The sequence below is a fragment of the Gopherus evgoodei genome, chromosome 10, assembly GCF_007399415.2.
Source record: "Gopherus evgoodei ecotype Sinaloan lineage chromosome 10, rGopEvg1_v1.p, whole genome shotgun sequence".
Lineage (NCBI taxonomy): Eukaryota > Metazoa > Chordata > Testudines > Testudinidae > Gopherus > Gopherus evgoodei.
In genome coordinates, this window is record NC_044331.1 from 66684760 (window position 1) to 66711691 (window position 26932).

The following is a 26932-nucleotide window of genomic DNA, read 5'->3' on the forward strand; positions in this document are numbered from 1 at the left end:
TGAGGTTGATCATAAAATCAGGTACTGCTGTAACTGTATCAGCTGTTAGAAGGTTTCTAAATTGCTATCCAGTTTAATGAGATATATTCTCTTGACTGTTGTATGGGGAGCAGTGAAATTGAAATCTTTAAAGCAGGAAACGATTGTGTAGTGGTGAAATGTAAGCATGACTAAGCTGAAAATCTTAATGGTATGCAGTGTAGTTGTAACCATGTCAGTCCCAAGATATCAAAAAGACAAGACAGGTGAGGTTATACCTCTTATTGGACCAATGTCTGTTTGTGAGAGAGAAACTTTTAAGCCACATAGACCTGAAGAGCTCTGTGTGGTTTGAAAGCTTGTCTCTCTCACCAACACACATTGTCAAGTAAAAGATATAATCCAGATGGGGTCCTTCAGTGATAAGGGAATGTGTAAGCATGCTAGCCCAATGACTTTCACGTATAGCAACTGCATTCTCATTGTAGCTTCTGCAGAATCAGCAAAGGAGATGTTTGACTCGGCGATGCAGGGAGATCTCTTAACACACATACATACACTGGAAATATAATTAGGGATTCAGGTTTTCCAGTGTTGAGATTTTACTTATTGTCAAAACAAGGTGCCACAAGGACTCCTCATTGTTTTTGCTGATACAGACTAACACGGCTACCATTCTGATGCTTACTGTCAGTGCCTGTTCTTTTTACTACTTCCTAGGAAAGTCTTGTTGTTTATGTATTTGATCAGAAACTTTTTATTTCACTGCTTACAGGATATAATTTCTTTTTTAAAACTTGTTACTTGTATCCTATCGTCCTGCTGTGTGACAGCCAAACCTATCACTTACTATGTATAACCAAGAACTGAACTCTGAAAAAACCAAAATCTTGAAGGCTCTGACTTACAGCAAACAGCATGAAAAGGGTACAAATCTTATTGAATGTCTTTCTGCCTTCTGCTCTCTCTCTCCAGCTCCATGCTTGGTTTGTTGGTTGGTTTTTTTGTTCGTTTGTTTTTTTAAACACTAGTTCCTGAAGAAGTAGGATAATTGTTCTTGGTTTAAATCGGAATACCTCTATGCTTCATAGGTTTGTTTGTTTGTCTCCCTCCCCTCCCCCCCCGTAAAACACTTCCTGGAGGAGTTGAAAGTTCATAAAACAGCAATATAATATATGACACAACACTTAAAATGATAGAGACTAGGACACTGTCAACCTGATATCTAGCTAGTCTAAAAAAAATAAACTAAAAATATTTCCATGGTTACATCAGCCTCTGTTTTCCTTCTGCCAACTTTTGTGACTGTGCAGCCACGTTTTCTTATCTTTCAGAATGTATTTATAAATTACTGTCTGCGAGACACCTGTGTGGATAGGGAAGAATTTCAAGGTGGTAGTGTGGGCTGTTGGATAGAGGCCTGGGATTCAGGAGGGCTGAATTCTGTTCCCAGCTTTGCCAGTAGATGGCTTGGTGGCCTTGGGCAGGTCACTTCACCTTTCTGTGCCTCAGTTTCTCCATATTTTAGGAAGGAGCTAAAGTGCTTTGAAATCTACAGATCAAATGCTATGTGTTGTTATTGAATGAGACTATAGTTACTTACTTTCTACACAATGCTGTAAAATGTGAAGTCAACAGAAAAAAAGTGTTTTTTCTCTACACTTTAGTTATAATCTTAAGTGTTTAAGTTTATTTCACACATCTGATTTTTTTTTTTAAATTGATTGTGGTCCTTATAACTCTGGAGGGCAAGTGTCTTTTACTGTAGCATACTCTGCTTTACTTTTGGTATAAGCATTTTTATCCTGCTGTATCATTCTGTATATGAAAAAAATCAATTTTCTAAACAGGAAGTAACTGATCTCTTCAAATATTTGAAGAGAAACTATTTGCTGCTGAATTACATCCTGTTTTCAGTTTTATAATGCTAATGTAGTTATTTACTATCCCAATACTTGATTTTGATTTAAAATTATATTCTCATCTCAGTAGTGATAATCATGTATGATTTCCTGCATTGTAGTCTCTTTTCCTTAATTCAAAGTAATGAGTTCTCCTGGGATAGGATTTCCTTTGGTAGTGAATGTGTGTCACTGTATATAGCTTTGTGGCTAGTAATGGAAATGGTGATTATACTTCAATTACCATGATGGTCAGTATTCTTTTGGCTTCTGCACATGATAGCTTTAGATTAGACTCGGTTTATGCACCATGTTCAGAGCATAGGAAAAGTAACATCAAAGTGCACAACAGAACTTTAGCGCACTCTATAGCAGGCCAACGTAGTGTCCACCTGAGACATTACTATGTGGCAAGCTAGCACACTGTTGATTAACTCTCTGGCTTGTGTCCCATGTGAGCAAACTCTTAGGGTATGTCTGCACTACGAAATTAGGTCAGATTTATAGACGTCGGTTTTTTAGAAATTGTTTTTATACAGTCGATTGTGTGTCCCCACCCAAAATGCTCTAAGTGAATTAAGTCATCGGACTGCGTCCACAGTATTGAGGCTAGCGTCGACTTCTGGAGTGTTGCACTGTGGGTAGCTATCCCACAGTTCCCACAGTCTCCGCTGCCCATTGGAATTCTTGGTTGAGATCCCAATCCCCGATGGGGCAAAAGAAGTGTCGCGGGTGGTTCTGGGTACATGTTGTCGGGCCCCCTGCTCCCTCCCTCTGTGAAAGCGATGACAGACAATTGTTTCGTTGCTTTTTTCCTGGGTTACCTGAGCAGACGCCATACTGTGGCAAAAATGGTTCCCGCTCAGCTTACCGTCACCGTACGTCTCCTGGGCAGACGTGGGACTGAATTGCTACACAGCAGCAGCTTATTACCTTTTGGCAGCAGACGATGTATTACGATTGGTAGCCACCATCGTCATATTCCTGGGTGCTCTTTTAGTCGATCTTGTTGAGGTTGGTCAGGGGTGCCTGGGCAGACATGGGAGTGACTCAGCCAGGTCATTCCCATCTTCTGTCGAATACCCAGGAGATGACTATGGCTAGCAATTGTACTGCACCGTCTGCTGCCAGCTTAAGATGTAAAAGATAAATGGAGTGGATCAAAACAATAAATTGACCCGGCAATGTGCACATCATGCTGATGAGCTCTGCATGGTCACCTGTGCTGATCAGCTCATCACGCTGTCCAAACAGGAAATGAAATTAAAAAGTTTGCAGGCCTTTTCCTGTCTACCTGGCCAGTGCATCTGAGCTGAACGCTGTCCAGAGCAGTCACAGTGAAGCACTCTGAGATAGCTCCTGAAGGCCAAAAGCATCGAATTGCATCCACACTACCCCAAATTTGACCTGGCAAGGCTCATTTCAGTGCTAATCCCCTCATCAGAGGTGGAGTAAAGAAATCGATTTAAAGAGCCCTTTAAGTCAAAAAAAGGGCTTTGTTTTTTGAACGGGTCTAGGCTTAAATCTAGGCTAAATTTGACCTAAAATCATAGTGTAGACCAGGCATCAGATACATAAAGTTTGATCCTCCTTCTGTTTAGAAGTTGTCAGCTTCATAGCGGGAGCAGGAATCACGCCAAAAGGGAAAGGCTCTTCCCCCTTAGTTGTACAGATAATCTTGGTGAATTCTCAAGGATTGAGAGAATTTTCATGCTATTTAATGATGCCTTGTGAAGCTGCCTTTACAGCAGCACTTTCAAGATTTTTTCTTTAATCTTGGATTTTTAATCTTTACATATCTTTTTCACACTAAATATTAAGTAACGTTTCTGAAACAGGTGTAATGGGGACAGGAAACTGCAGCATTTTTCTGCAGAGATACTTTTAAAAATAACTAGTTAGTGAAGTTAAAGATCTCAGTATGCCAGCTGAGTTAGAAGATGGCTGCGGTAGTTGTTGTGAAACCAGCACAGAGAACAATGACTTGGTTTTTTGTTTGTTTTTTGTTTTGTTTTGTTTTTTTAGGTGGTAAATTTTGCTTTTTCATTCACTACTTATCCATTTTGTTTCCTCAGGATTGGAACCTGACCTGGCACACAGAAAATCCAGATTTCACTAAGTGCTTTCAGAACACCATCCTTGTCTGGGTGCCTTGCATTTACCTGTGGGTTTGCTTCCCAATATACTTCCTGTACCTCCGTCATCATACAGGGGCTTATCCAAATGTCACATCTCAACAAAGCCAAAACAGTAAGTGACTTTAACTTCAGAGCCTGTGCCCATGTATTTGGATTTTTTGGTTTTATTTTCAAATACACCTCTACCTTGATATAACGCAACCGGATATAACACTAATTCAAATATAATGTGGTAAAGCAGTGCTCCGGGGGGCAGGGCTGCACACTCCGGTGGATCAAAGCAAGGTTGATAGAACACGGTTTCACCTATAACACGATAAGATTTTTTGATTCCTGAGGACAGCGCTATATCAAGGTAGAAGTGTATATACTGAATTGACTTTTTGTTTTTAAATAGTTTAACTTCATGAAATGTTTGTATTGGGATGGGGTCCATGCATACGATTCACCTGAATTTAATTTCCGAGTCTTATGCTGTCATGTCAATGGGCTGCCTGAGAATAAGTTTGTCAAGTGTAAAAAAGCACGTATCCTTCAAGGTCCTTGTGTGTGTGCTGATACATGTTACTGTCCCTTGGATACAGCCCCCACAGCGTGCCCTGTGCCCTGAATTTGGGAAGTACCACTTTGTGTTGGCCAACTTGATCCTGAAGCTTCAACCCTAGAAATGAAAGGATTTTATTAAACTAATCAGGTTTTTGAACATCTCTTAAAGTATATAAAATAGTCTATCTTTTTAGAGTAATTGTATTAATCCTGTTCCATTTCTCTTGACCAACTGGCATTTAACAATCTTTTAACAGAGTTCATTCCTCTGTAAAACAAGCAAGAGCCTTTGAGAGGAGTTGTGGTACATTAATGTGTATTTTTGAGGATTTCTGCCTAGTTTATAAACCTTCAATTTAAGAGTTTCTTCCAGCCTAAGTTGAGATATATGCCAGTCTTTCCTTCATAAAATGTTAGTGTGGGATATGATATTTAGAATAAATCTGAACTACGTAACACAGTAATCTTAAAATTCTCTCTCTGTCTCTTAATCGGGAACCTAGAGAGAGATTATTTTTTTACCTCATGTACTAGGTATGTTGTATACAGTTGGACTAATTTTAATTGCCTAATAGGACCACACACACAGGGCAATTGCATTGGACTGTGTATATATTAATTTGTTATACCAAAAGACGTTTTGTTACACGCGGTAAGAGTTCACTTTCAATATTTATTCATACTTCTATGTTCCAGGCCTTGGGCTTACTATTGTGGATAATCTGCTGGGCAGATCTTTTCTACTCTTTCTGGGAAAGAAGTCAAAATGTTTTCCGACCTCCAGTTTTTGTCATTAGCCCTACAGTTTTGGGCATAACAATGGTAAGTATAAATCATTCTACTCAGAGTCCTTCTGTGATGCAAAAACCCGACCACTAATCTACCTTCCGCAACTGTACATATTGCCTCTTTTTGTTTGCTTAGCATTTTCATTCCATTAGGTACAATCATCATTTTACAGATTTCACTTGCTGATGAACTGAAAAGCTGATTTTTTTGATTTATGTAAAGCAAACTTTGTGCTGAAAGCTGCATATCAGCATGTTGAGAAGCATACAGGCTAGTTCTAAGACATCTACATTTCTTTGGAGGTTAGAAGTTCCATTTACTTATGTACATGCTTGAGAACTTGATTTTATTCTGCGGACCAGTAACTCTTAATAGAAGTTCTTAAAACCATAAAATAAGTCAAGCGTTGCCAACATTACCGAATTTTAAAAACAAAACTTCAAATTGTTATGTGTATTTTTGTAAAGACCCTTGAGTTCTCTGGCTCTGAATGAACTACGTGTGGTGTTTATGCTCAAACTCTTGACACTGTGATGGAAAGTGTTAAAAGTTAGTTTTCTAGGTGCTAGATGTCCTGGACTGCCTGCCTGCTGGGAAGTGCAGGTACTATCCTGTTAGCTTTTTTAAAAAGCTGAGTACATTGTGCTCTTCAGGAAAACCTCGCTTCAGTAATCAGCAAGTTGATTTTTTTTTTTCCTTCAGCCCAGATTAGAAGTAATACAAACTTAAAACCCAGTTAAAACACACACTTGAAAGAATAACCCAGGCCCATAACTGACCATAATTTCATGCAAGGTTAATGATAGTAAAATGGGAACCCTGGACCCATTGTAAATGTGCTTTTTGCCACATGAGGGCTACATGAGTTTCCTAAAGTGTACGAAAGTTCCTCTAAATAGGGGTGGAAATGGAAAAGACAGACAGAAATCACATCTGGTTAGTGTCACTTTATTTTAACCAGTATGAAAGAGATGATGATTTAAGATGAACTCTTGCTAAGTCAGCTTTCAAATGCTTACCCCTGGGAAATCTCTTGGAAAGGTTAAAAATCTTCATGATTAGACACGGCTGTTTATGTTGATTTGTTACACCCCCCCCACCCCCACCCCCGGAGGCTTTGAACATATTTTGTCTGGTGCTCTGCTTTTCCCCTCTCCCATATTGTTTTTTAACTGATGCCCTTGGAGGATGAACTGGCTTCCAGTTATTTTTGCACAGGACCGAAGACGTTGAGACATATTTGGAACTTCTGGGTGATACTGGAATAGAAACACTAAAACATGGTTGGGATAGACATGGTTGTGCTGCGTATATTGTGCTTGCTTGCGCATCATTTAATTTTTTAACCTTCTATGAACATAACCTGCTTATGCTATCTTTTTATCTGTCTAGTTGCTCGCCACATTTTTAATACAATTTGAGCGAATGAAAGGAGTCCAGTCTTCAGGCGTAATGTTGATTTTCTGGTTCACTGCACTGTTGTGTGCCACAATAATTTTCAGGTCCAAAATCCTGCACGCCTTAAAGCTGGTAAGTGATTACTTTTTAACTGAGGTGAGTTAAGTGCTGCAATAGCAGTGGCTACTTGTTTAATGGTTTAATCTGTAGTGCCCATCAGTGCTTCTTAAGACACTGAGCGAGTTGATGATCCATTAAGTGTACCTTCATTCCTGAGCTTTTAAGGGCTATTAAGTCATGCTTGGTTTATTTTTTATTTAGTTTTCCATGTTTGAAACTAATCAAAGGTTTGATGGTCTTATAAATATTGGCAAGGAAGTTTAAAAGCAAAACAGTTTTACTGGAACGTCTAGAAACATGCAAAATGTATTGAATAGAATGAAGGAGTGTACGGTTACAACTGAAACAATGCAGGCTAAAGTTTAGTTCTTTTTCCTGTTGATTATACAGAGGATTTCCTTAAGCACTTGCTTTGATGGTAGCTCTGTTTCATACACCCATTTGGTCAAAGTGTTCCCTTGTATAGTTAGACTATTTTAGATCTCGCTGGGGTTGGGTTTTTAATAAAGAAGTTACCCTTGGCTAATTCATTAAATTGTAGCCCTGGCTGAAAATAGAATGTGACTTTCTTGGAAAAAGTTCCTCAGCTTTGTGAGGTTTTTGGAAAACTTTTGACTGGCTCCTATTAAATTGGTATTGGGTTTAGCAGTGGCCCTGTGCTTTCTTCAGCGTAAGTTGTCTCTACTTTCTTTGGGATTGTTGGATTGAGCTGTGCACAAGCATAGGAAGAGGAGGCTGTGGTGTCTAAACACAACATCGTGTAGTGGACTAATTTTTAATCCGGGCTCTGTTACTTTCTTCCTCTGCGGGCTTGGCCAAATCACTTACTGCTATGCCATGAAACCCCTTATGATTTGATCCTAGCTTTAAACTGGAGTGAATTGCACAGGTGCAGATCATGGCTTAAATACTACATGTGTGCTAGGAAACTGTACATGTGGCTACACCCGTGGCTGAAAACTCCAGTGTAGACATGGCCTTGGAAGAAAAAGAGTGAGAAGCTCAGGAACTCTGTTTGTGGTGTCCTCAGATGAACCTGGTGCAAAAAAGCTCCCCTCTTCTCCTCTCTCCTCCACAAAGATGAAACTGTTTCTCCTGTAATGTTTTGCATAGAGGTGGAGAGACAAGGTGGATGAGGTAATATCTTTTATTGGCCCACATTCTGCTGGCGAGAGAGAGGCAAGCTTTTGAGCTTTACAGAGGTCACCTGAAGAAGAGCTCTTTATAAGCTTGAAACGGGGTGTGTGTGTGTGTCTGTCTGTCTGTCTGTATCTCTCTCTCTCTGGCCGCCAACCCCCCCCCTCCCCCCCATCTCCCAACAAAAGTTGGGCCTGTAAAAGATGTTACCTCACCCACCGCGTCCCTCTAATATCCTGGGACCGACATGGCTATAACAACAAAGCATTGCATAGAGATGGCCAGACATTCTGTTTTATCCAGGCGAGTCCTAGAATGTTATCAGCAATGCATTTAGGCTAGAATGCCCAATACTCTCCTGAGGAATGCTTGCTGCACAGAACCCACCTTTTGCTTGGTTTATAAGAATATTTACTTCCTCTGATGCTTGGATACTTATTTCCGAATAAAGGCATTTGGAACATGGTCACTTGTTGTACATTAAGCAGTTGCTTTACATCTTCTAACCAGAATATCAAATCTTTTTTTAGGGTCCTGAAGTTGATGTATTTCGTTACGTTACCTTCTACAGCTACTTCGTCCTGGTGCTAATACAGCTTATACTGTCCTGCTTCCCAGAACGACCGCCTCTGTTTTCTGAAACCATTAATGACTCTGTAAGTGTTAAGTAATGTTTTTACCCAAGAGGAATAGACTGGAATATAAAGTGTCCTACCTGTAATACTGTTTACGGTGAGTCATTGGGCCTGATTTTTGGAGGATGTTTAATTCAGTTCCCACTGAATTTAAACTGCAGTAGAAGGCACTTGCTGTTCACTATTGAGTTGATTTGTGAGTGAGGATGTTTGACACCATGCAGGATTAGGTCCATAGCATGCAGAGATTAGATGATTTTGTAAACAATGTCAACAGTTTGAGACAGGCTGGTGGTGGTGATGGCTAAATGGGAGGAGACTGCTTTAGCTATCCTGGAACATGGATGGTAGAGATAAAATATTTTTCTGGTAGGCACTGGGTTTGATTCTAAGAAATACCGCATTGACACAGCTGCTGTGGTGTAAAGGTTTATTTACTTTTTATCTTTTTGTATGATAAGCCTGCATTCTGCCTACAAGGGATAAATATCCTACAATGATGTATAAAATGAGGTAGGTGACTATAGGCGATGAATGTATTCGCATCTGTTGTAGCACATAAATTGAAAGATTCCTCAGTTTAAAATGTCACACCTCCATGGAAAGAGTAGATAAATATAGTTGGGGTGGTCTGTACTTTTTTAACTCTACCCAACGCTTGCCTTTTGTTACTTGAACAACAGTTTCACGTATGTTTAACTCTGAGTCTAACTCTACATGTCAGCTCCCCAAAATGGATTTTCAATAATAAAAGAGCATTTTCTTCCTTTTGCTGTCCTGGTTTTGGCAGCACTTTATGTGATTACTCTGAAGATATAGGCCTACTTGAGAGAGGAAGGAGGTAGGTTAACAGTGTGGCTCCAGCTACTGGAGACTGTTATGTGTTTGTAAAGTGGAAATACTACGGGCCTCTTCTGTGAATGGAAGTGCTGCAGTCCTTGAGCTGGTAATGGCTGATGTAGTACGTCTGAAATTGGTGGAAGAAGGAGTTGATATCACAGCTTACTGTTTTAGCTGCAAACTACAGCAGTTGCCATCTACCAGGTTACCACAATTACTTTTTATTTTAAATGCAGAGTGTAACTGGTATCTCAGGTACCACCCTTGGCAAGTGCTGACTTCATATGTCTTGATGGGGGACATGCTGCTGATCTTTTGAGGTCTCCTAAGCAGACCAGCTATCCACGTCTTTTAGTCACTGTGACCACTTCAGAAAAAGAAATCGGGGTAGAGTAATACAGGTGGATTAAATGTCTGTTGCCATTAGGCTTTGTAAAAGGACGAAATTGTAGCACTAGATGGTGAGCATGAATTGTGTCTAACTGAAGGACTAAATGTCATAATTTTGTTCTCTTGTTAACTTGAATATCTGACAGACTGTGCCCTGGAATTGTAGAAATGTTGTTTTCTTCTCTGCTTTGGTCACAGTTGTCATGTATAATACTTTCAAAATCTTTTCTCATAATCCAAGCTCTTTAAGAATGTACAAGGTAATTAGTGTGCAATAGGTGTTAAAACGTAAGCCTATTTTTAAAGATGATTCTCTTTTTGAAATACTGTAGTGCATTGTGCATATAAGTAAATCACTTTTATCTTTATACAATATTTATTTCTAACTGTCCAGCATTCATTGAAGGGAAAGGCCCGTACGTCCATTGAATAATTGACAATACTGAAATTGGAAGATATCTGTAAGCATGTGTAGTGGTCCCTTGCTCTCAGATGGGGGAGGGAGACCACTCTGCTTCACTACAAGCAGACAGTAAGTCACAGTTTGTAGGGGAAACACCGCCACTGCAGAGCCACCAGCACCCCTTTTGGCTGGCGCCAACAGTAATTAACAGTCTCTAAGGGAGCTTCAGCTCCCTGGACCGGGCACACACTAGACAAAGCAGTCTGGAGTCTGGCGTTCTGGCTCCAGTGGACAGCAGATGAACACAGGCCTCTTGAGTCTCAAGTGGGGAGGATGCCACTCCAGGGTGGCAGCGGGTAGGGGGACATGGGCCCACCCAACTCCACCATGTCCCAGCCCAGGGCCCTGAGTCAGCCTGGATCCACCTGCAACACACTGACTCTCACTCCTCCAGCAGCAGAACCATACCAGATTATGGTCTGCAGTCCAAAGGTCCTCTGTCTCCTTGAGGGTACTCAGCCACCGGCAGTCCCCACAGCTCCTAGGGGCATTCGTCTGACAATGGTCCTGGTAGCTCCTCAGGGCACTTTTCTGTCTCCTCTGGCTGCAGGGCACAATTCCACTCGGGGCCTAGTTCAGGATCCTGTTTGAGCTATCTGCTCCCTCCGATGCTTCAGCTCCAACTGAGTGCCGGGACTCTCCTTTTATACTTCCTGTCCTGCCTTGTGACTTCCGGTGAGGGGGCAGGGCGGAGTGGATTTAGTTCCGTTTACCAGGGGGAGTGTAGTGGTCCCTCACGCTCCTGCTCGGAGGGAGGCCACTCTACCTCATTACAGCACGGAGAGCAAAGTTTCTTATAAAATATTTAGCTGGTAAAACACTGGAGTTGATTTTGCTATATGTTGGTCTTACAGAAAAGTCACTCTGCTCACATTTCTGTGTTCGTATAAATATTTGTCATTTGGAAATTATATAAACAGACCTGAAGCTAGCTTTGTTTGGTTTTTTTGTGAGGTGCATATTTATTAGAAAAACTCAGTTGACTACTGAGCATTTTTATATACCTTGTTTTTATCATTGATTTATACCTGTTTGTTCTGTCTGGCGGCAGAAGGCTAATTTTTAAAATTGGATATAATTTAAGATTTCAGAGACACATGTGGCTTTCTCCAGTAGTCTGTGACTAGTTTAGTTTCCTCCCTGTGCGTGTAAATAGTATACAACAGAGCCTTGAGAGTGTGGGCCCATCCTGCAAATTGCTGAGTGTATTAGCTCCCATTGGCCTCAGTGAGAGCAGAGAGCACTGAGCAGTCTGAGGTCCTGGTACTTCATGCACAGAATTGAGCTCTGTGAACAAGCTTGGAATTTGGAGGTGGGGGCAGGGGGGAGGCAAGGGTAGCACATACAATCACAAATGAACTGTGTGAATCCATTTAACAATTGAAATTTGGTCGTCATGGTGTTTGTATATTATGTAGTACAGTGGCTCTCAAAAGTTGGCAGCCTGAGGACCCCCTTTTTGATTGAAAATTTTGCATGGATCCCCAAGAACCCCGCTCAGCTCCAGGCCCCACCCCCACTCCACCTCTTCCTGCCCCTGCTCTTCCCTGACTCTTTCTGCTCCCTCCCTCCCAGTGCCTCCTGCATGCCACAGAACAGCTCTTCTGCAGCGTTCAGGAGGCCTTGGAAGGAAGGGGGAGAAGTTGATCATCGGGGCTGGCAGAAACCCTGGAGTAGTTTTGAGAAACCCTGATACAGTAGCACGTTATCCACCCATTGTAACAGTCCCTGGGTTCTATAATTCATAATGCATCATCTGCTCTCATAGCCTAGAATGGTTTTGAATTTAATACTAAATATGAAAAAATGTTTTAGGGCTACTAATTTCATCAATACTCGAATGTTTATGTTGTGTTCTAGATTTCTCTCTACATATCAAGTTCAGCACTTGATAGCAGGAGACCTTGCTAGCTGCCTAATGCAGAACTTCCACTTATAAGTTAGGCTAAGGTTTTATCGTGGACATTTTAGTAGAAGTCACAGGTCACGGGCAATAAAGAAAAATTCACAGAAGCTGTGACCTTCTGTGACTTTTATTAAAAATATCCATGAGAAAATGGGAAGGGACTGGGCATCAGCAGAGTGGCTGGGATGTCTGGAGTCCCCACAACCCCATGTGGGCTCAGAGCTCTGGAGTCCCCCTGCCAGCGGCAGCGAATGGGAGCTGCAGAGTCCCTTTCCCCAGCAGTGAGAGCACTGCTAGAATCCCACTTGCCTGTGCTCCTCCACCCCCCCCATGCAGCGTCTGGGGGCTGCAGCGGTCCTCCTGAGCACCCTGCGGCCCACTGCCTCAGATGGTGGGGGAATCTTACAGCTCCCTGTCACTGTGGGAGGCAGCAGGACCCTGCAGCTGCCAGAGCTGAAGTCACGGTGACTTCTGCGACCTCCGTGACAAAACCGTGGTCTGTCTTATAAGTAGACTGCAGAGATACCACAGAGAATCTAATACTTTCCATATGCTTCCTTGAGTCAGTTTAAAACTGCCCTTTTTTCCAGGAAGGCAGAGTGCTTCAACTGCTTGCAAGTAGCATTGTTTCTGAGCTGGCAAAGAGCTAGAAGTGTTTAATACTTGGGAACTGTCGAGTTCCTTATCCCTCCCCCAAATGCTGTCTGTTTCATACATAAATATGCTATTTGATATTTTTCTGTCTGTGTGCTTCTTAACAGTATTAATTTTTTCTGTGTTAACTTCAATAGATCAACCCCACCACCACTATCCCAAAGGTTAGATGCTCAGTCATTTGAAAGGGAGAAGAAATGCAGTTCTGTTTCATGCTACTTTGTTGTAACATTTTTAGAATTCAGTTTAATGGAAAAGTTAGTGAAACGAACATGAGACAAATATTAATCCTGAAAAAATTCAACTTCCATATTTTTTACATCATCTCTGTAATGGTGACAGATGACTTCGTAGGTGAAAGTGCATGAGCTGCTCTAATTTTATAATACACATAACCATAATTATAAAATTATATTGTATTAGTTACGTGTGCCAGAGGAGTGGTTGACTGTGCATTCTTGATATGCTGATGATTGTGTGTGTAGGGGAGGAATAGAGGGCGGGGAGTGTATAATCTCCTCTTGAATCTTGCACTGAATCCACAGTATTGCCTTTGAAATTCTTCCAAGATTCCTTTTTAACTTAATCCAATCACTGATTTTTTTTATTTTTTTTTAAACTAGCGAGGGTTAATGTTACACTTAATAGAAACTGATAGAAAATCCAAACTAAGAATCTGATGCTGACTTTGTGATGAGTCGGAGGGTGGAGACCAGCATAACTCCAATTGTGATATTTCTATTTAAAATTTGCATATGTGGTGTACAAGAAAATGTTCTTCATGGGTAACTTAATTTTCTCTGACTAATTGCCCTCTTTCATTCCTCAGCCTTGGGCTTTTTGGGGGGCACAAAACCATGTTCTAATGTGGTTCTCATTCTAAGAAGCCAGCTCTTTTTGTTTTCACAGACTTAATGAAAGTCTGCTAGCTACTGGAGGGCCGTGTGTGTATGCAAGTCAGAATAGTTGATTTTAAAATGGCCATCCTCCAGTGGCTGCCTTAGTTTGGAAGGATTTGATGGCTTTCAGACCACATCACCTAAATCACCATCACAAGCTGGATTGAGCAATACCCTTGTGGATAGTCTTGGGCTTGTCTACGTCACAAAATTGCAGCGCTGGTGAGGGGGTTACAGCGCTGCAACTTAGGAGGTGTACACATCTGCAGGGCATCACCAGCGCTGCAACTCCCTGTTTGCAGCACTGGCCATACTCCCGTTTTGTCTCGGGTGTAGAGGATCCAGCGCTGGTGATCCAGTGCTGGTAATCAAGTGTAGACACTTACCAGCGCTTTTCTTGACCTCCGTGGAATAAGCAGGTATCCCAGCATACCTGAGGAAGCCTCTCTGGTAATCAAGCAGGTCTCCTTCCCCGCGGTTTGCTCCGGTGTTCTCCGAATCCCCCCCCCCCTCCCCCAAGCGGGTCTCCTTCCCCGCGGTTTGCAGGGGGGTTCGGGGAACGCGAGAGCAAACCGCGGGGAAGCAGGTCTCCTTCCCCGGTTTGCTCTCGCGTTCCCCGAACCCCCCTGCAAACCGTGGGGAAGGAGACCTGCTTGCTCGGGGGTTCGGGGAACGCGAGAGCAAACCGGGGAAGGAGACCTGCTTCCCCGCGGTTTGCTCTCGCGTTCCCCGAACCCCCGAGCAAGCAGGTCTCCTTCCCCGCGGTTTGCTCTCGTGTTCCCCGAACCCCCCTGCAAACCGCGGGGAAAGAGACCTGCTTGCTCGGGGGTTCGGGGAACACGAGAGCAAACCGCGGGGAAGGAGACCTGCTTGCTCAGGGGTTCGGGGAACGCGAGAGCAAACCGCGGGGAAGCAGGTCTCCTTCCCCGGTTTGCTCTCGCGTTCCTCGAACCCCCCTTGAAGCCGCCCAACAGCGCTGCAGTGTGGCCACATCTAACACCACTTGCAGCGCTGGTTGCTGTAAGTGTGGCCACTCTGCAGCGCTGGCCCTATACAGCTGTAACAACCAGCGCTGCAAAATTCTAGATGTAGACATACTCTTAGAGACTGAACTCTCAGCCCTCTAAAGGCAAGTGGCTAGATGTCAGGATTCTGTGCTGCTGGCCAGTGCTGTATGTCTTGTTAATAAAGGTCTACAGTCTCTAGGGCAATCAGTTTTGGCACCTTTTGCAAACGCTGCAACTGCTTAAACATACCCTTTCTTCTTGTTTCAATTACATTTGCCTAATTTTTAAAATATTGTTTTTTAAAAATGGAATTGTGGTGCTTAAATGCTTCAATCATTCCATTGTAGGTTTCCCCTGCAGCTCCACCCCATAACTAGACAGGCTGCCTAATGCTTAGACAATCTTCTAGTTACTGAGAAATAAAATGTAAGGTTCTGCTTGGTTATCTACAGCAGGGGTTCTCAGCCTTTCTTTCTGAAACCCCCCCAACATGCTGTACAAATTCCATGGCCCACTTGTGCTACATTCACTATTCTTCTTCATATAAAAGCCAGGGTTAGCGTTAGTGGGTAGCAAGCAGGGCAATTGCCTGGGATCCCATGCCACAGGGGGCCTCGCGAAGCTAAGTTGCTCAGGCTTCAGCTTCAGCATCCGGTCTTGCGCTTCAGCCCCATGTGGTGGGGCTTTGGTTTTCTGCCTTGGGCCCAAGCAAGTCTAATGCCAGCCCTGCTTGGCAGACCCCTAAAATATGCATGCGGCACCCCCGCCAGGGAGCCCCGGATTCCTGGTTGAGAACCACTCGTCTAGAGGTGTGTGTTGTGAAGTTCATGTAACTTCTTGATATTGTGCGAGTGTATTTTGCATTTGTCTGCATCACTGAAATAAGGTAATGCTGTTGTGCTCCATTCCAGTAAACCATTGGCATCCTTGATGATGTGCTGTACCCTGTGAAAAATAACTTGCTTTAGGAAGGATGTTTAGGTTAAGAAAGAAAGATATAGTGGTGCTGAGGAATTCTTATAATAAAATTGTAAATTTTCATAAGGATAAAAGTAGTATTTTTTTAAATTGTTTCAATAGGTTTTATTTATATGACTGACATCTTTCTCTCTCCTTTCCTTTAGAATCCCTGCCCAGAGTCTAGTGCTTCCTTCCTTTCCAAAATTACATTCTGGTGGATTACAGGGTAAGAGAATAAGTCATTGTATAATGCAGCTATCAAGTGTCAACCTATTATGCTTTCAGAAGATACTCAAGGCTCTCCTGACCTGTGGAGAGTTTTACGATTGTTCAGTAGACACTTAACTACAGGAAACTGATAGGTGGATAATTAATTTTATTTTCTAATGACAGGTCTCTTCAATTTCTTGAATTCTGCTGATATTGCACATCTAGCCTCATAAACGTGTCATTAAATGATGCATTTTAATGTTTGATGCATACGAGTGGTGGAATGGAAACATACTTTTAGTATCTGTGCCATTTTGACTGTTGGAATATTATAGACTAACCTTTTAAAAAATTTCTCCTGGTTACACTGCTCTACAGCGAAAATGCTTCTGAAATAAATGTAGTCCAACTTTACTAATTCTGGATCACTGAGAACAAAAATGCTGCTTAAAATTGTTGATTGGCTCTAGTTTTCAAGATATGCTATTGGGTCAGTATATACGACCCTTGACTTGGGAATGGCGGAGAATAAGTGAGTTATAAAGGGAAGGGATCTCAATTTAAACCAGAAATGACTAAAATACATCTTTGACTGGATCTATGAATAAATCTATGACTGGGTTTGGACAGTACTTGCTTTTGAGGCAAAACAATGAATGATGCAATCTGAAGCTGGTATTGCATCATACATGATATGAATTGCATCATGTTATTCCTAGAAGTCATGGATAATGCAATCATAATGAAGCTTACATCACTCTGCCGAAGAAATTGCCCTATATCAGCTCTAGAAATCATACAGTGTCGTGCTCTTATTTGTCAGTGTTTGATTTTGCAAAGGGACACATTTCTGTTTAGCCAAAGTGAGCAGAGATGCCTCGTACTTGTGTGAACAGTGCAGATAACTTCTGCTATGTTTGTGGTGAAGTGACTTTTGCATCACAAAAGCGCAGTCTAACCACTATGGTTAAGAAAGCCTATCGCCTTTATTTTGGCTGCAAAATTGGAGATCAGGACAAGAGGTGGGCCCCACACATATGCTACAACACTTGTGCAACAAATCTTCGCCAGTAGTTGAACAGGAAAAGGAAATCTATGCCTTTTGCAGTGCCAATGATTTGGAGAGAGCCAACAGATCATACCAGCAATTGTTACTTCTGCATGGTGCCTCCAGTTGGGAAAGGTGTGTCAAAGAAGAAAAAGTGGACTGTGCATTATCCAGACATTCCATCAGCTGTAGGCCCAGTACCCCACGGAGAAGGACTGCTGGTTCCTGATGCACCAGAATCATTCTCACTTGAATCAGACAAGGAAGAGGATGAAACTTCTGGTCCTGAACCATCAATGTCACAGGACCCACATTTTCTCCCATCCTCCTCCTCTGAACCACACCTCATAACACAAGGTGAACTGAATGACCTTGTCAGGGATTTGGAACTACCCAAGAGTAAGGCAGAGCTGTTGGGCTCCAGACTACAGCAGTGGAATCTCCTGGCAGGCTATCAGGGCAAATGGAGCCCATCAGTGCTTGCAGACTATTGCTGGGCAGTGACAAGAGATGCTCCATTTAATGAATACAAGAGACAAGCCAAGAAGCGCCGAGTAGACACTGAATAGGACTAAACTATATACGTAATAGTTTTTTGCCTTTTGTTTCATAATAAATTTTATTTATAGAACCCTTTTGCTGATTTTTAAAGTGTTACATAAACAGGACAGGTGAACTATTATCATGTAAAGCAACCATAAACACATGAAAAGACCTAGGTTTACAATTTATGATTAAAACTCTACTATCTACACAATATACGTAGACATAAAATGTAAAAACTTAAATATCTTAGAAACAGTAGCCAATCAGTTGTTTTAATTGTCATATTTGAATTCAGCACATCAGAATACATAATAAATATCACATTTTATCTCTGAAGCAGATGACTTCTCAAAAATTGTAGACCAGTGTTATCTGTAGTTGCTTCATGTTATTTATCTTCAACTGTGCTTCCTTATATTGTGATCAAATCCGCTTTCTCAAGCTACATGGTATCACTATTTGGATGGGAGAGCACTAAAAGCATTATAGGTGATTAAGCAGGTGGTAACTTCTTTCTTAATCAGGACTTGGCCAGTGTCTCAGCATGGTCTTTTGGGGATGGATAAACAGTTCTCTGTGTTATGAAATTAAATATACAGGGTATAACTTGCTTTGACACTCTCTAAAGGATGCTGATGGTGATTCTTTCCAATACAGGTTGATGATTCAGGGATATCGGCGACCATTGGAAGCTAAAGACTTGTGGTCATTAAACAAAGATGACACATCTGAGGAGGTAGTTAAAGGTTTGGCTAAGTACTGGGAGAAGGAGTGTGCAGATACAAATAAGTAAGTTCAGTTATGCTAACAGTTATTAATACAAAGTGGTAGCTAATAGAATATAGGAAACTAGGATGGCATTGGTCAAGATCCATTTTAGTCAGGAAACTTTTCTTGAAATTTCATTTATGTCAAAACTGAATATAAAGGGGAAACTGTTTTTTAATTTTATTTTATGTAAAATAATACATGAGTGAAAGTAAAATAAACCATTAACACTGAAAAATAGTAGTGAAGTACAACTAATTGATTACACATTATGCTAGTGTGCTTTTATCCAGTTGGTTAATTCCACTTGTTATGCATATTATGAACATGTTCCAAAAGTCCTTAACAATCAAAGTATCATAAAGGACCTAATGAATCCATTTGTCCATTAATGCCTCAAGGATACCAGTGGCTAAAATATGAGATTATTTGGTTCTTACCTAGGCAAATTTCCATAAGCTCATTAGATCCTTTTATTGAATAAGGATCGAATATGGACCTCAGGATTTGCCCTTAGGTGCTTAGACACCTGAGGAGCAACCTTGTGAGTGTATGTGTGAGAGAAGAGGGGTTTTTTGTTTGTGTTTTTGTTTGTTTCTCAGCTTGCAAATGGACTACAACTTTTGCAGTATTTCTATTTTGAATAATTTTCAACCAATGTTCATTTTGTCTACAAATTTTTCTCATGCCTACATCATCACAGCATACTGAAGTGACTGGCCAGTGAAGGAAAAAAACTCTAAATTCATATGGTATTCTTAGTTTAGTTAAGTGTATAACTGGGGTGCTGGAACAGTTTGTATAGTGGTGGTGCTGAGAGCAATTGAACCAAACTGTAAACAGTGGAAACCACTTCAAGCCAGGGGGTGTGACAGCAGCCCTGTTTCCAGCACCCATGGTAGATAGTATACACAGAAACATAGTTTTGCATACTGCCTGTTTTCAAATACTGGGAAACATGGTTTGGCATACACCAGATGCATCAACTTAACCATGGTTTCGTTCTACTCATTAGGGATGATTTAACATAATTATTTCTTAGGTTGTAAACCCTTAAGAACAGGGACTGTGTCTGCTAACTCTGTTTGTACATTGTCTAGCACAGTGGGACCTTAATCTTGACTAGGATCTAGGGCTGCTACAGTAATATAGATAATAAACTCATGTTTAACTTGGCAACTCACATATAATTTTACACCTGAGTATTCCATAGCTATAGGATGTGGTTTTTAGGAACATTTGTCCCAAGAAAAAAAAAACTAGGCTTCTGAAGTGCTGCTCAGTTAACCAGAGGCTAGTAGCTTCTGATAAACAGATCCCTCCATAACGTTGTGAAACACTGGGTTACCAGTCTCAAAAGTGGCTGGTAAACTACCATCTCTGATGCAGGGACACTTGAAGCTACTGAAAGGAATGATGGCAAATGTCATGATGACTGCAAATCCCTGTGGTGGTGAGTATGTAAGGGCTTGTCTGCATTACCCGCTGGATCGATGGGCAGTGATCGATTCAGCGAGGGTTGATTTATCTCGTCTAGTTTAGACGCGATAAATCGACTGCCAAGCGCTCTCCCGTCGACTCTGGTACTCTCCCAGGGTGTAGGCGGAGTCGAGGGGAGATCGTCAGCCATCATCCAACCGCTGAGAAAACACCGCAGTAAGTAGGTCTAAGCATGTCGACCTCAGCTACATTATTCACGTAGCTGAAGTTGTGTAACTTAGATCAATTCCTCCCTCCCGCCCTACCCCCACAGTCTGCGCTCATCGTCACGTGTAGAGTACATGCACAGTTACATGCTGCAATGGAAAGACTCCAGCTGTGGGGAGCTGCCGGAGCATTTCCCTGCTTACCTTCCTGCCACTGGAGCCTTTCTCTGCTGTCTCCCTTGCTAGAGCCTTTCCCCATTGCTGGAGTCGTTCACTGCGGTAGGAAAGGCTCCGGCAACAGGACATTGCGCTGCTAAAAAATAAAATGTTAGACATGGGAGGCATGGCTTGGGCAAATAGATAGTCTGTGTAGGGTATATACCCTGGGATTCAGCTGTGTGGGGCATTGTACTCTTCTGTACCCATTTAAGTTACACCTCACTTACTACACTGCTATTTAAACCTGCGATAGCTGGGCATGCAGTGTTTGTACTCTGGATGTCGCAGTAAGTGTAGACGTATCCTAAGCTACTTTTTCTTGGCAACTGGAGTAAACTTCTCATTTTAAGACTGCATTCTTATGTTCAATTTTACAGAAGAGTCACCATTGTTAATTTTAATTAGTTGTCAGTGCGATTCAGTAGAATGTCCTAACGATTTAAAGAAATGTTTCTTAATTATTATTGTAGGCAAGCCATAAAAATGGTGTATTCACCCAAAAAGCAAATGAAATCAAGCAACTCAAATGGTGATGTGACAGAAGAAGTTGAAGCTTTGATTGTAAAACCATCTCAAAGGAACTCTGGCCCTTCTCTGTTGAAAGTGTTGTATAAAACCTTTGGACCGTACTTCCTCATGAGCTTCCTGTTTAAAGCCTGTCATGATCTTATGATGTTTTCTGGCCCGGAAATCTTAAAGTAAGACTTCCTTTAATGCCTTCTTCAGTTTCTCTGTTTATACAAAATACCTGGGTAGATCTTTGATTCCTTCTCGCTATTATCATCAGGCTACTCTTCCTTTAGCTGCGACAGCTGACAAGTTGCTTCCTTTTGCACTAGTGTTTCCATGCAAATGACTTTGCTTCACTGGTTTCCAATTGGGGATCTAGCATTCCAATTCCCTTCTGATGCTCTGAGAGTCACCTTTTTAACACTAGGAAAGTCGGACAATGGAAGTTCAGATGCAACAAGAAACTTGATTCATCTAAGCTAATGTTAATCTGTAACAGTTTATGGGATCACAGAGAAGGTCTAAAGGCTCCTGAAGCAAAAAGTAATCCTTAAAATCAGTAGCTGAAGCAATGGAAGGGTGAGGGGAAAAGGGGTGCTCGTATAACATAAGGGAAGAAGTGGAACACTAAGTGGAAATGATGTACCTTTAGTTTCAATGGTGATGGAAACAATTCTGAGTCAGTAGTTCTGAGTCAGTGCTGTATTCTGCTCATTCTCTTTTTAGATAGCCATGTGCCTTACTAGTGATCACTTCTAATATAGGTCTTCTTGGATGTACTGACAGAAGTTTCTGAGAAAGTTTGGTAATTCAATATTCCAGATTATAGTTAGGGACACTCGGGAATGAGGTCCCCCATCCTGGTGGGATAGGGAGGCGGTGTGAGGTGGGGGAGTTCAGGGGACCTCTCCAGTTACAAAGTCTGGGTAAAAATCTTGTGACTTGACCCTAGTGTTCCTGTGTGTTTGCTATTACCAGTTAGTTGCGTTTTGTTGGGATATCATGTGACCAATATGTCTGGAATAATCTAGTCATTGTTTGGAAATTTGATCAGCTCTGACAGTGTGCATTAACCTTGCTAAATCCTCTCTTTGCAGGTTGTTAATTAACTTTGTGAATGATAAAGATGCCCCAAATTGGCAAGGCTATCTGTACACAGGGCTTCTGTTTGCATGTGCTTGTCTGCAGACTCTGATTCTCCACCAGTACTTCCATATTTGCTTTGTTACTGGAATGAGGCTTAAGACAGCTGTCATTGGTGCAGTCTATCGCAAGGTATGCATGTTTGAAATGTTATATCATCACCAGAGTAACGGTACCTCTGAAAATTGGGGCGGGGGAGCTGCAATAAAATCTTAGTGATGAACTTGAGTAAATTACATAATTTTAACTAGTTGGTACGCTTTGTCCAGGCTGGTATCTAATGCTAAACAGAATGTCAGAGACCTCCTCCTTCAGCCCACAGCTGTAAATTAAAGATACTTTCAGTTAAGAAGCTGCTTTTTGTAAACAACAAAATCCCAACCCATTTCACACCTTATCTTGGAATGGGAACTAAACGTCCATCTGCACAGAAGTGGGACAGACGTCAGTAGAATGAGAGGATTATTAGCAACCAAGCAGGCACCAGTCTGCACAACCTCAGCCTGAAACAACCTGGAACTATTTAAAAAAGCTTTAGACTAGCTGCTCTGCAGGAGGTGAGGCCGGAAAACATATGACAAGAAGCCAGCACTCAACCCCCGGCACTAAAACCAAACAAACCCCAAACAAAAACAACTTGCTCATGTTTTTAACTCTGATTAAAACTGTGTATTCAGTATACAGTGCTTTTTAGGCATGCAGGGGAAAAAAACCAGTACTGTACATAAGAGAAGCATTGCCTGTGACCACAAATTAAACTCCAGAAAAAACTGTTCATGCTGCAGTACAAAATAAAGGCAAATTGTGAAGCTGTTTTGCCTACTATAGACCAGTATCTTCCTTTTTATCTACACACAGGCATTGGTTATCACAAATTCTGCAAGAAAGACGTCTACTGTTGGGGAGATTGTAAATCTAATGTCTGTGGATGCTCAGAGGTTCATGGACTTGGCTACGTATATAAACATGATTTGGTCTGCGCCTCTGCAAGTTATATTAGCATTGTATTTATTATGGCAGGTAATTATGTCATGCTGCTTGTTTTCCTGTTTAATTATGGTAGGTGAATGCAACTAGTGGCCACGTGTTTTCCTCTGAAGTTCAAGGCTATAAATAGCTAATGTCAAACCATTGGAGAGTATAGAACTGGGGAGAGGGAGAGTGTGCTACTGCATGGAGAACCGTTTAGGGCAGTATGCTGCCACTGTGATGGAAGAGAGGAAGGCAGAGGGCTCTCAGTTGCAAATCTAGCCCAAGCCTCCTCAAGTACCATGCTGAGACAAAGGCTTCTCTTACCCATTCCCTGTGTAGAAAGTTGGTGTCCTGTCAACAGCCCTTCCTCCACTCAGCAGTCTTGGCTAGCCAAGCAACCCCATGTGAATTTGGGCGTCCTGTGCTTCCAGAGCACCTAGTTAACTGTTGGGACTCTGCTTACCCTGTGTCACTTGGTGGAGAAGTGGGTAGATGAAGGACCTCTTTGTTTGATTCATCATCCCAGCACGCATCATGATGGGATAATGCCTGCTGTTTCTAGTCCAGGCACTTATCAGAAGAGCAGCCCTGGTTCTGCTTACAGCCAGGAAGCTAAGGCAGAATCTTAGAAACTCATCCCCCTATATTCTACTTTGAAAGAATAGCACCAGCAAAAAGTTGAGGCACATATGGGGAAGGACTTTGCATTTTAGCTTTGAAGAAGCAAAGATCATAATTATCTGCTTATGTCCTTAGTCAAAAAAGGAGAGCTGAAAGGGATAGAAAAATTATGTATATACATGGGATTTACGCTACATAGAATGCTTTGATATAAGATCTTTAAAGGTGTATGCTAACATTTTCTAAATAACAAGTGTGTGTTTTTATAAATGGTGGTGGTGGTTTTTTTTTTTTTCCTCTCTTTAGAATTTAGGTCCTTCTGTCCTAGCAGGTGTGGCAGTCATGATCCTTTTGGTTCCAGTAAATGCTGTGATGGCAATGAAGACAAAAACATATCAGGTATGACACTTCATGTTTGTTTGTATGTGTATACGCTTTAAGACATGTTACTATTTTTCTGTTCTGTGTGACCCATTCAATTCATGGAAGTTTATGCTTACTATTCAAATTCTTGTCCTTTTTGCCACGGTGTTTTTTATAATGGGCATGTGCTGCCTGACAGTAGCCTTCCCACCAGTGACTAGCAAAGCTAATGCACAAAACTCTTCCAAAATAAAAATGCACCAGTGTCCTGCAGTGTTGTGTTGCAGTGTGGTTTTTTAAAGTCACATCTAAAATGCCTGAGATAATGGATAAAATGTGTGCTGTTAAGTGTTTAAACTGGCTTTTAGCTGACTCTTCTAAGAAATGTGTACACCAGAGCATTTGGATCAAGTGTATTACTGAATTTGGGACACCTACAAGCATCCCAAAGTTAAGCTTAACAGCATTGCAGTAGACTACTCTTCTTATGTTAATGTCAGTATGTTAACAAACCTCTTAGAATACCCACAAAACTCCTTGACTCTCTGTTTTGATTTTCAAACTAATCAGGTCAAAGAATACAAATCCATTTGATTATGTGTGTGGTTTTATTTTTTCTGTGAACTATAGTTTGAAAATTTAAGCCCAGAATACGAAATAGCTGAGATTTCCTAGGTATCAGTCTGGTTACTGTGGGTAAATGTTGAACCTTAATAGAGACCATTGCATTGAATCATTTGACCCTGCTGCCACCCAAATAAAGTGAAACTCCTTTGAATTTTGCACTTTCATAGTGCATTCATCCAAGCCTCTTCAAGTGCCCCATTCCACTGATGAAGCTTCCCCACGTTCCTTTGAGGAATAATATCTAGGTATTTTCCCCATTTTATAGAGGTCCTTTATAATGAAGGTAATACTTGTATAATGTACATATAAATAAGGCACAGGGGTGATATGTGACTAGCCCAAGGTGACATAGTATGAGTCAGTGGCAGAGCTAAGATTAGAACTCAGAATTCCTGACTGTTTTATACTGAATCATACTCCACGCATGCCTAGAACTGTACATCTTTTCAAAGGTTCTTTCCCTTAATTTGGAAAGGCCTCAAGGAGTAAGGAGCCTTCTGGAGTGAACATATAAATGTAGCCTCATGGTGTAGTTGGGAGGAAAATGCTCGGAAGTTTAAGTAACAAGAAGGGAAGGTAGATTTGTTCCTGCCACTGACTGGAAGACATGAGCTATGAGCCAACAGGAGTCTGAACAGAATAAAAAGTGTGTGGGGTGGCCAAGGGCTAGATACAAATCGTATATCATTGGTGCACAAGGGTATAATGGGGTTACTTTTTTAAACTGCATTTTGTACATAAATGCATAGACTTTTTAAGGCCAGTAGGGACCATCGAGTCCCTAAATTCTACAAAGATGTCTCCCTTTATTTGTGCGAAATTGTTTTTTGCCTTTCCTCAAAACCACCCCTAATTAATTAGAATGTTTAATTCTGCAGTTCCGTATTTGTTGGTAAGGCAGCACTTTTGTTGTTCGCTTGCATTTGTAGGTGGTCTTTCCCCATAATAATTCACCAACACAAAATATACAGTTAAGAAATTTGTATGGGCTAAATCAGTTTATTCAAACGCTTTTGTAGACATGCCAAATATTGTGCTATGCTAATGACCTGTTTCTTTGTAATGGGATTTTAGGTAGCCCATATGAAGAGCAAAGACAACAGAATTAAGCTGATGAATGAAATTCTCAATGGGATTAAAGTGCTGAAACTTTATGCTTGGGAATTAGCCTTCAAAGAGAAAGTATTGGGGATCAGACAGGAAGAGCTGAAAGTGCTTAAAAAGTCTGCTTACCTTGCAGCAGTGTCAACGTTCACTTGGGTGTGCGCTCCTTTTCTGGTAAGTGAAACAGGTTTGAAGTAGTGCTTTGCCGGGTGGTAGTAGCCCAAAGAAACAGTGAGAGCGAAGTCCTGCTTTCCTATTAGTTACTGTATTGGTCTTTCACTGTTCAGAGAACTCAGTCTTGTAAACAGAACTCTATCCACAGCAACATGTAGTTTAACTGTCAACTTTTCAGCACTTTTAGAAAAACTGTTTCTCTACACTTCTGTCTTTATTTTTTTTAAATATTAACAACCTCCTCCAAGTTAAACATTTCCTGACTTTAAGGTAGTGATTTTGTTAGTTCTTAGGCTTTCATTTTCACCAGTATTACAAATGTTGTTGGAACTTAAAAGGAGTAAATAGTAATTTGGTCACAAACTGGAACAAAATACCCTCCAGGAGGTCATTATTATATAAAGATTACCTAGGAAGCACTTCTTAGGACTTCCCTTTACATTAACATTTATACTTTTGTAATTTTTCTGGGAAAAAAATTACATTATAGAAGTGCATGCTACACAAATTCTCAAGTGAGGGCATTGATCAAAGTTAATATTATGCATTTCCACGTACACCACATACTAGTCCTACGTAGTTGTGTGTGGATGCCTCTTTTCTCCCACCCACACTGGTAAAGCTGATTTGGTGGAAGAGGGCTGTTCTGTAGCTTGGGATCATTCTAACTTTTAAAAAGATTTTGTTCCTCATTTAAATATTGTCTCTGACTATTTGTGGCTGGTTTGAATTTGCACGGAAGAGAGGAGACAAATTGTATTAAAATTGCTTGTGGCCCTAATAGAACAAAGCGCAGTTGTTATCGTCATCTGGGAGAAGCAAACAAACCTTGCCTACATTAGGGTAAAATATGTATGTTCCGTTTGAAGGTATTTGTGTTCTTTCCATTCATGGATTCCTTCCCTCCAAGTGCTGTTCATGTTTACATGACATTATAGGTATGAGAAAAGGCAGAAGAAGCAGGATCCTGTGTAGGAAATGTCAGAAGCATTCTTTACTGAATCTTTTTTCTAAAAAAAGGATGAGATGGCTTTTTAAAAAGTTGATTTACTAGGTTCCTAAATACAGCTCCTCAGAGGGATTTTCCTTATTTCAGTTTAGCTCTGTTGAAGCCAAGATGATTAATTTCCGTAGCTAACTCCCTGAACGCCCGTGTGTTATGAATGTTTGTCAGTGGGCCTGCTCGCTTACCTCTCCCTTTAGCTTGTATCCCCAAGCT

General features: G+C 41.3%; 1 protein-coding gene across 1 annotated transcript in view; it reads left to right on the top strand.

Annotated features, from left to right (window-relative positions):
• The window catches only part of ABCC1 (ATP binding cassette subfamily C member 1), a 99273-nt gene that overhangs the window by 37742 nt on the left and 34599 nt on the right, over nucleotides 1-26932 (top strand). Inside the window, 12 exon segments of the mRNA XM_030577122.1 lie at nucleotides 3956-4086; nucleotides 4088-4130; nucleotides 5261-5386; nucleotides 6746-6883; nucleotides 8539-8664; nucleotides 15927-15988; nucleotides 18224-18355; nucleotides 20670-20897; nucleotides 21807-21984; nucleotides 22711-22872; nucleotides 23752-23844; nucleotides 25510-25713. Coding sequence (XP_030432982.1) covers nucleotides 3956-4086; nucleotides 4088-4130; nucleotides 5261-5386; nucleotides 6746-6883; nucleotides 8539-8664; nucleotides 15927-15988; nucleotides 18224-18355; nucleotides 20670-20897; nucleotides 21807-21984; nucleotides 22711-22872; nucleotides 23752-23844; nucleotides 25510-25713 — 1623 coding nt within the window.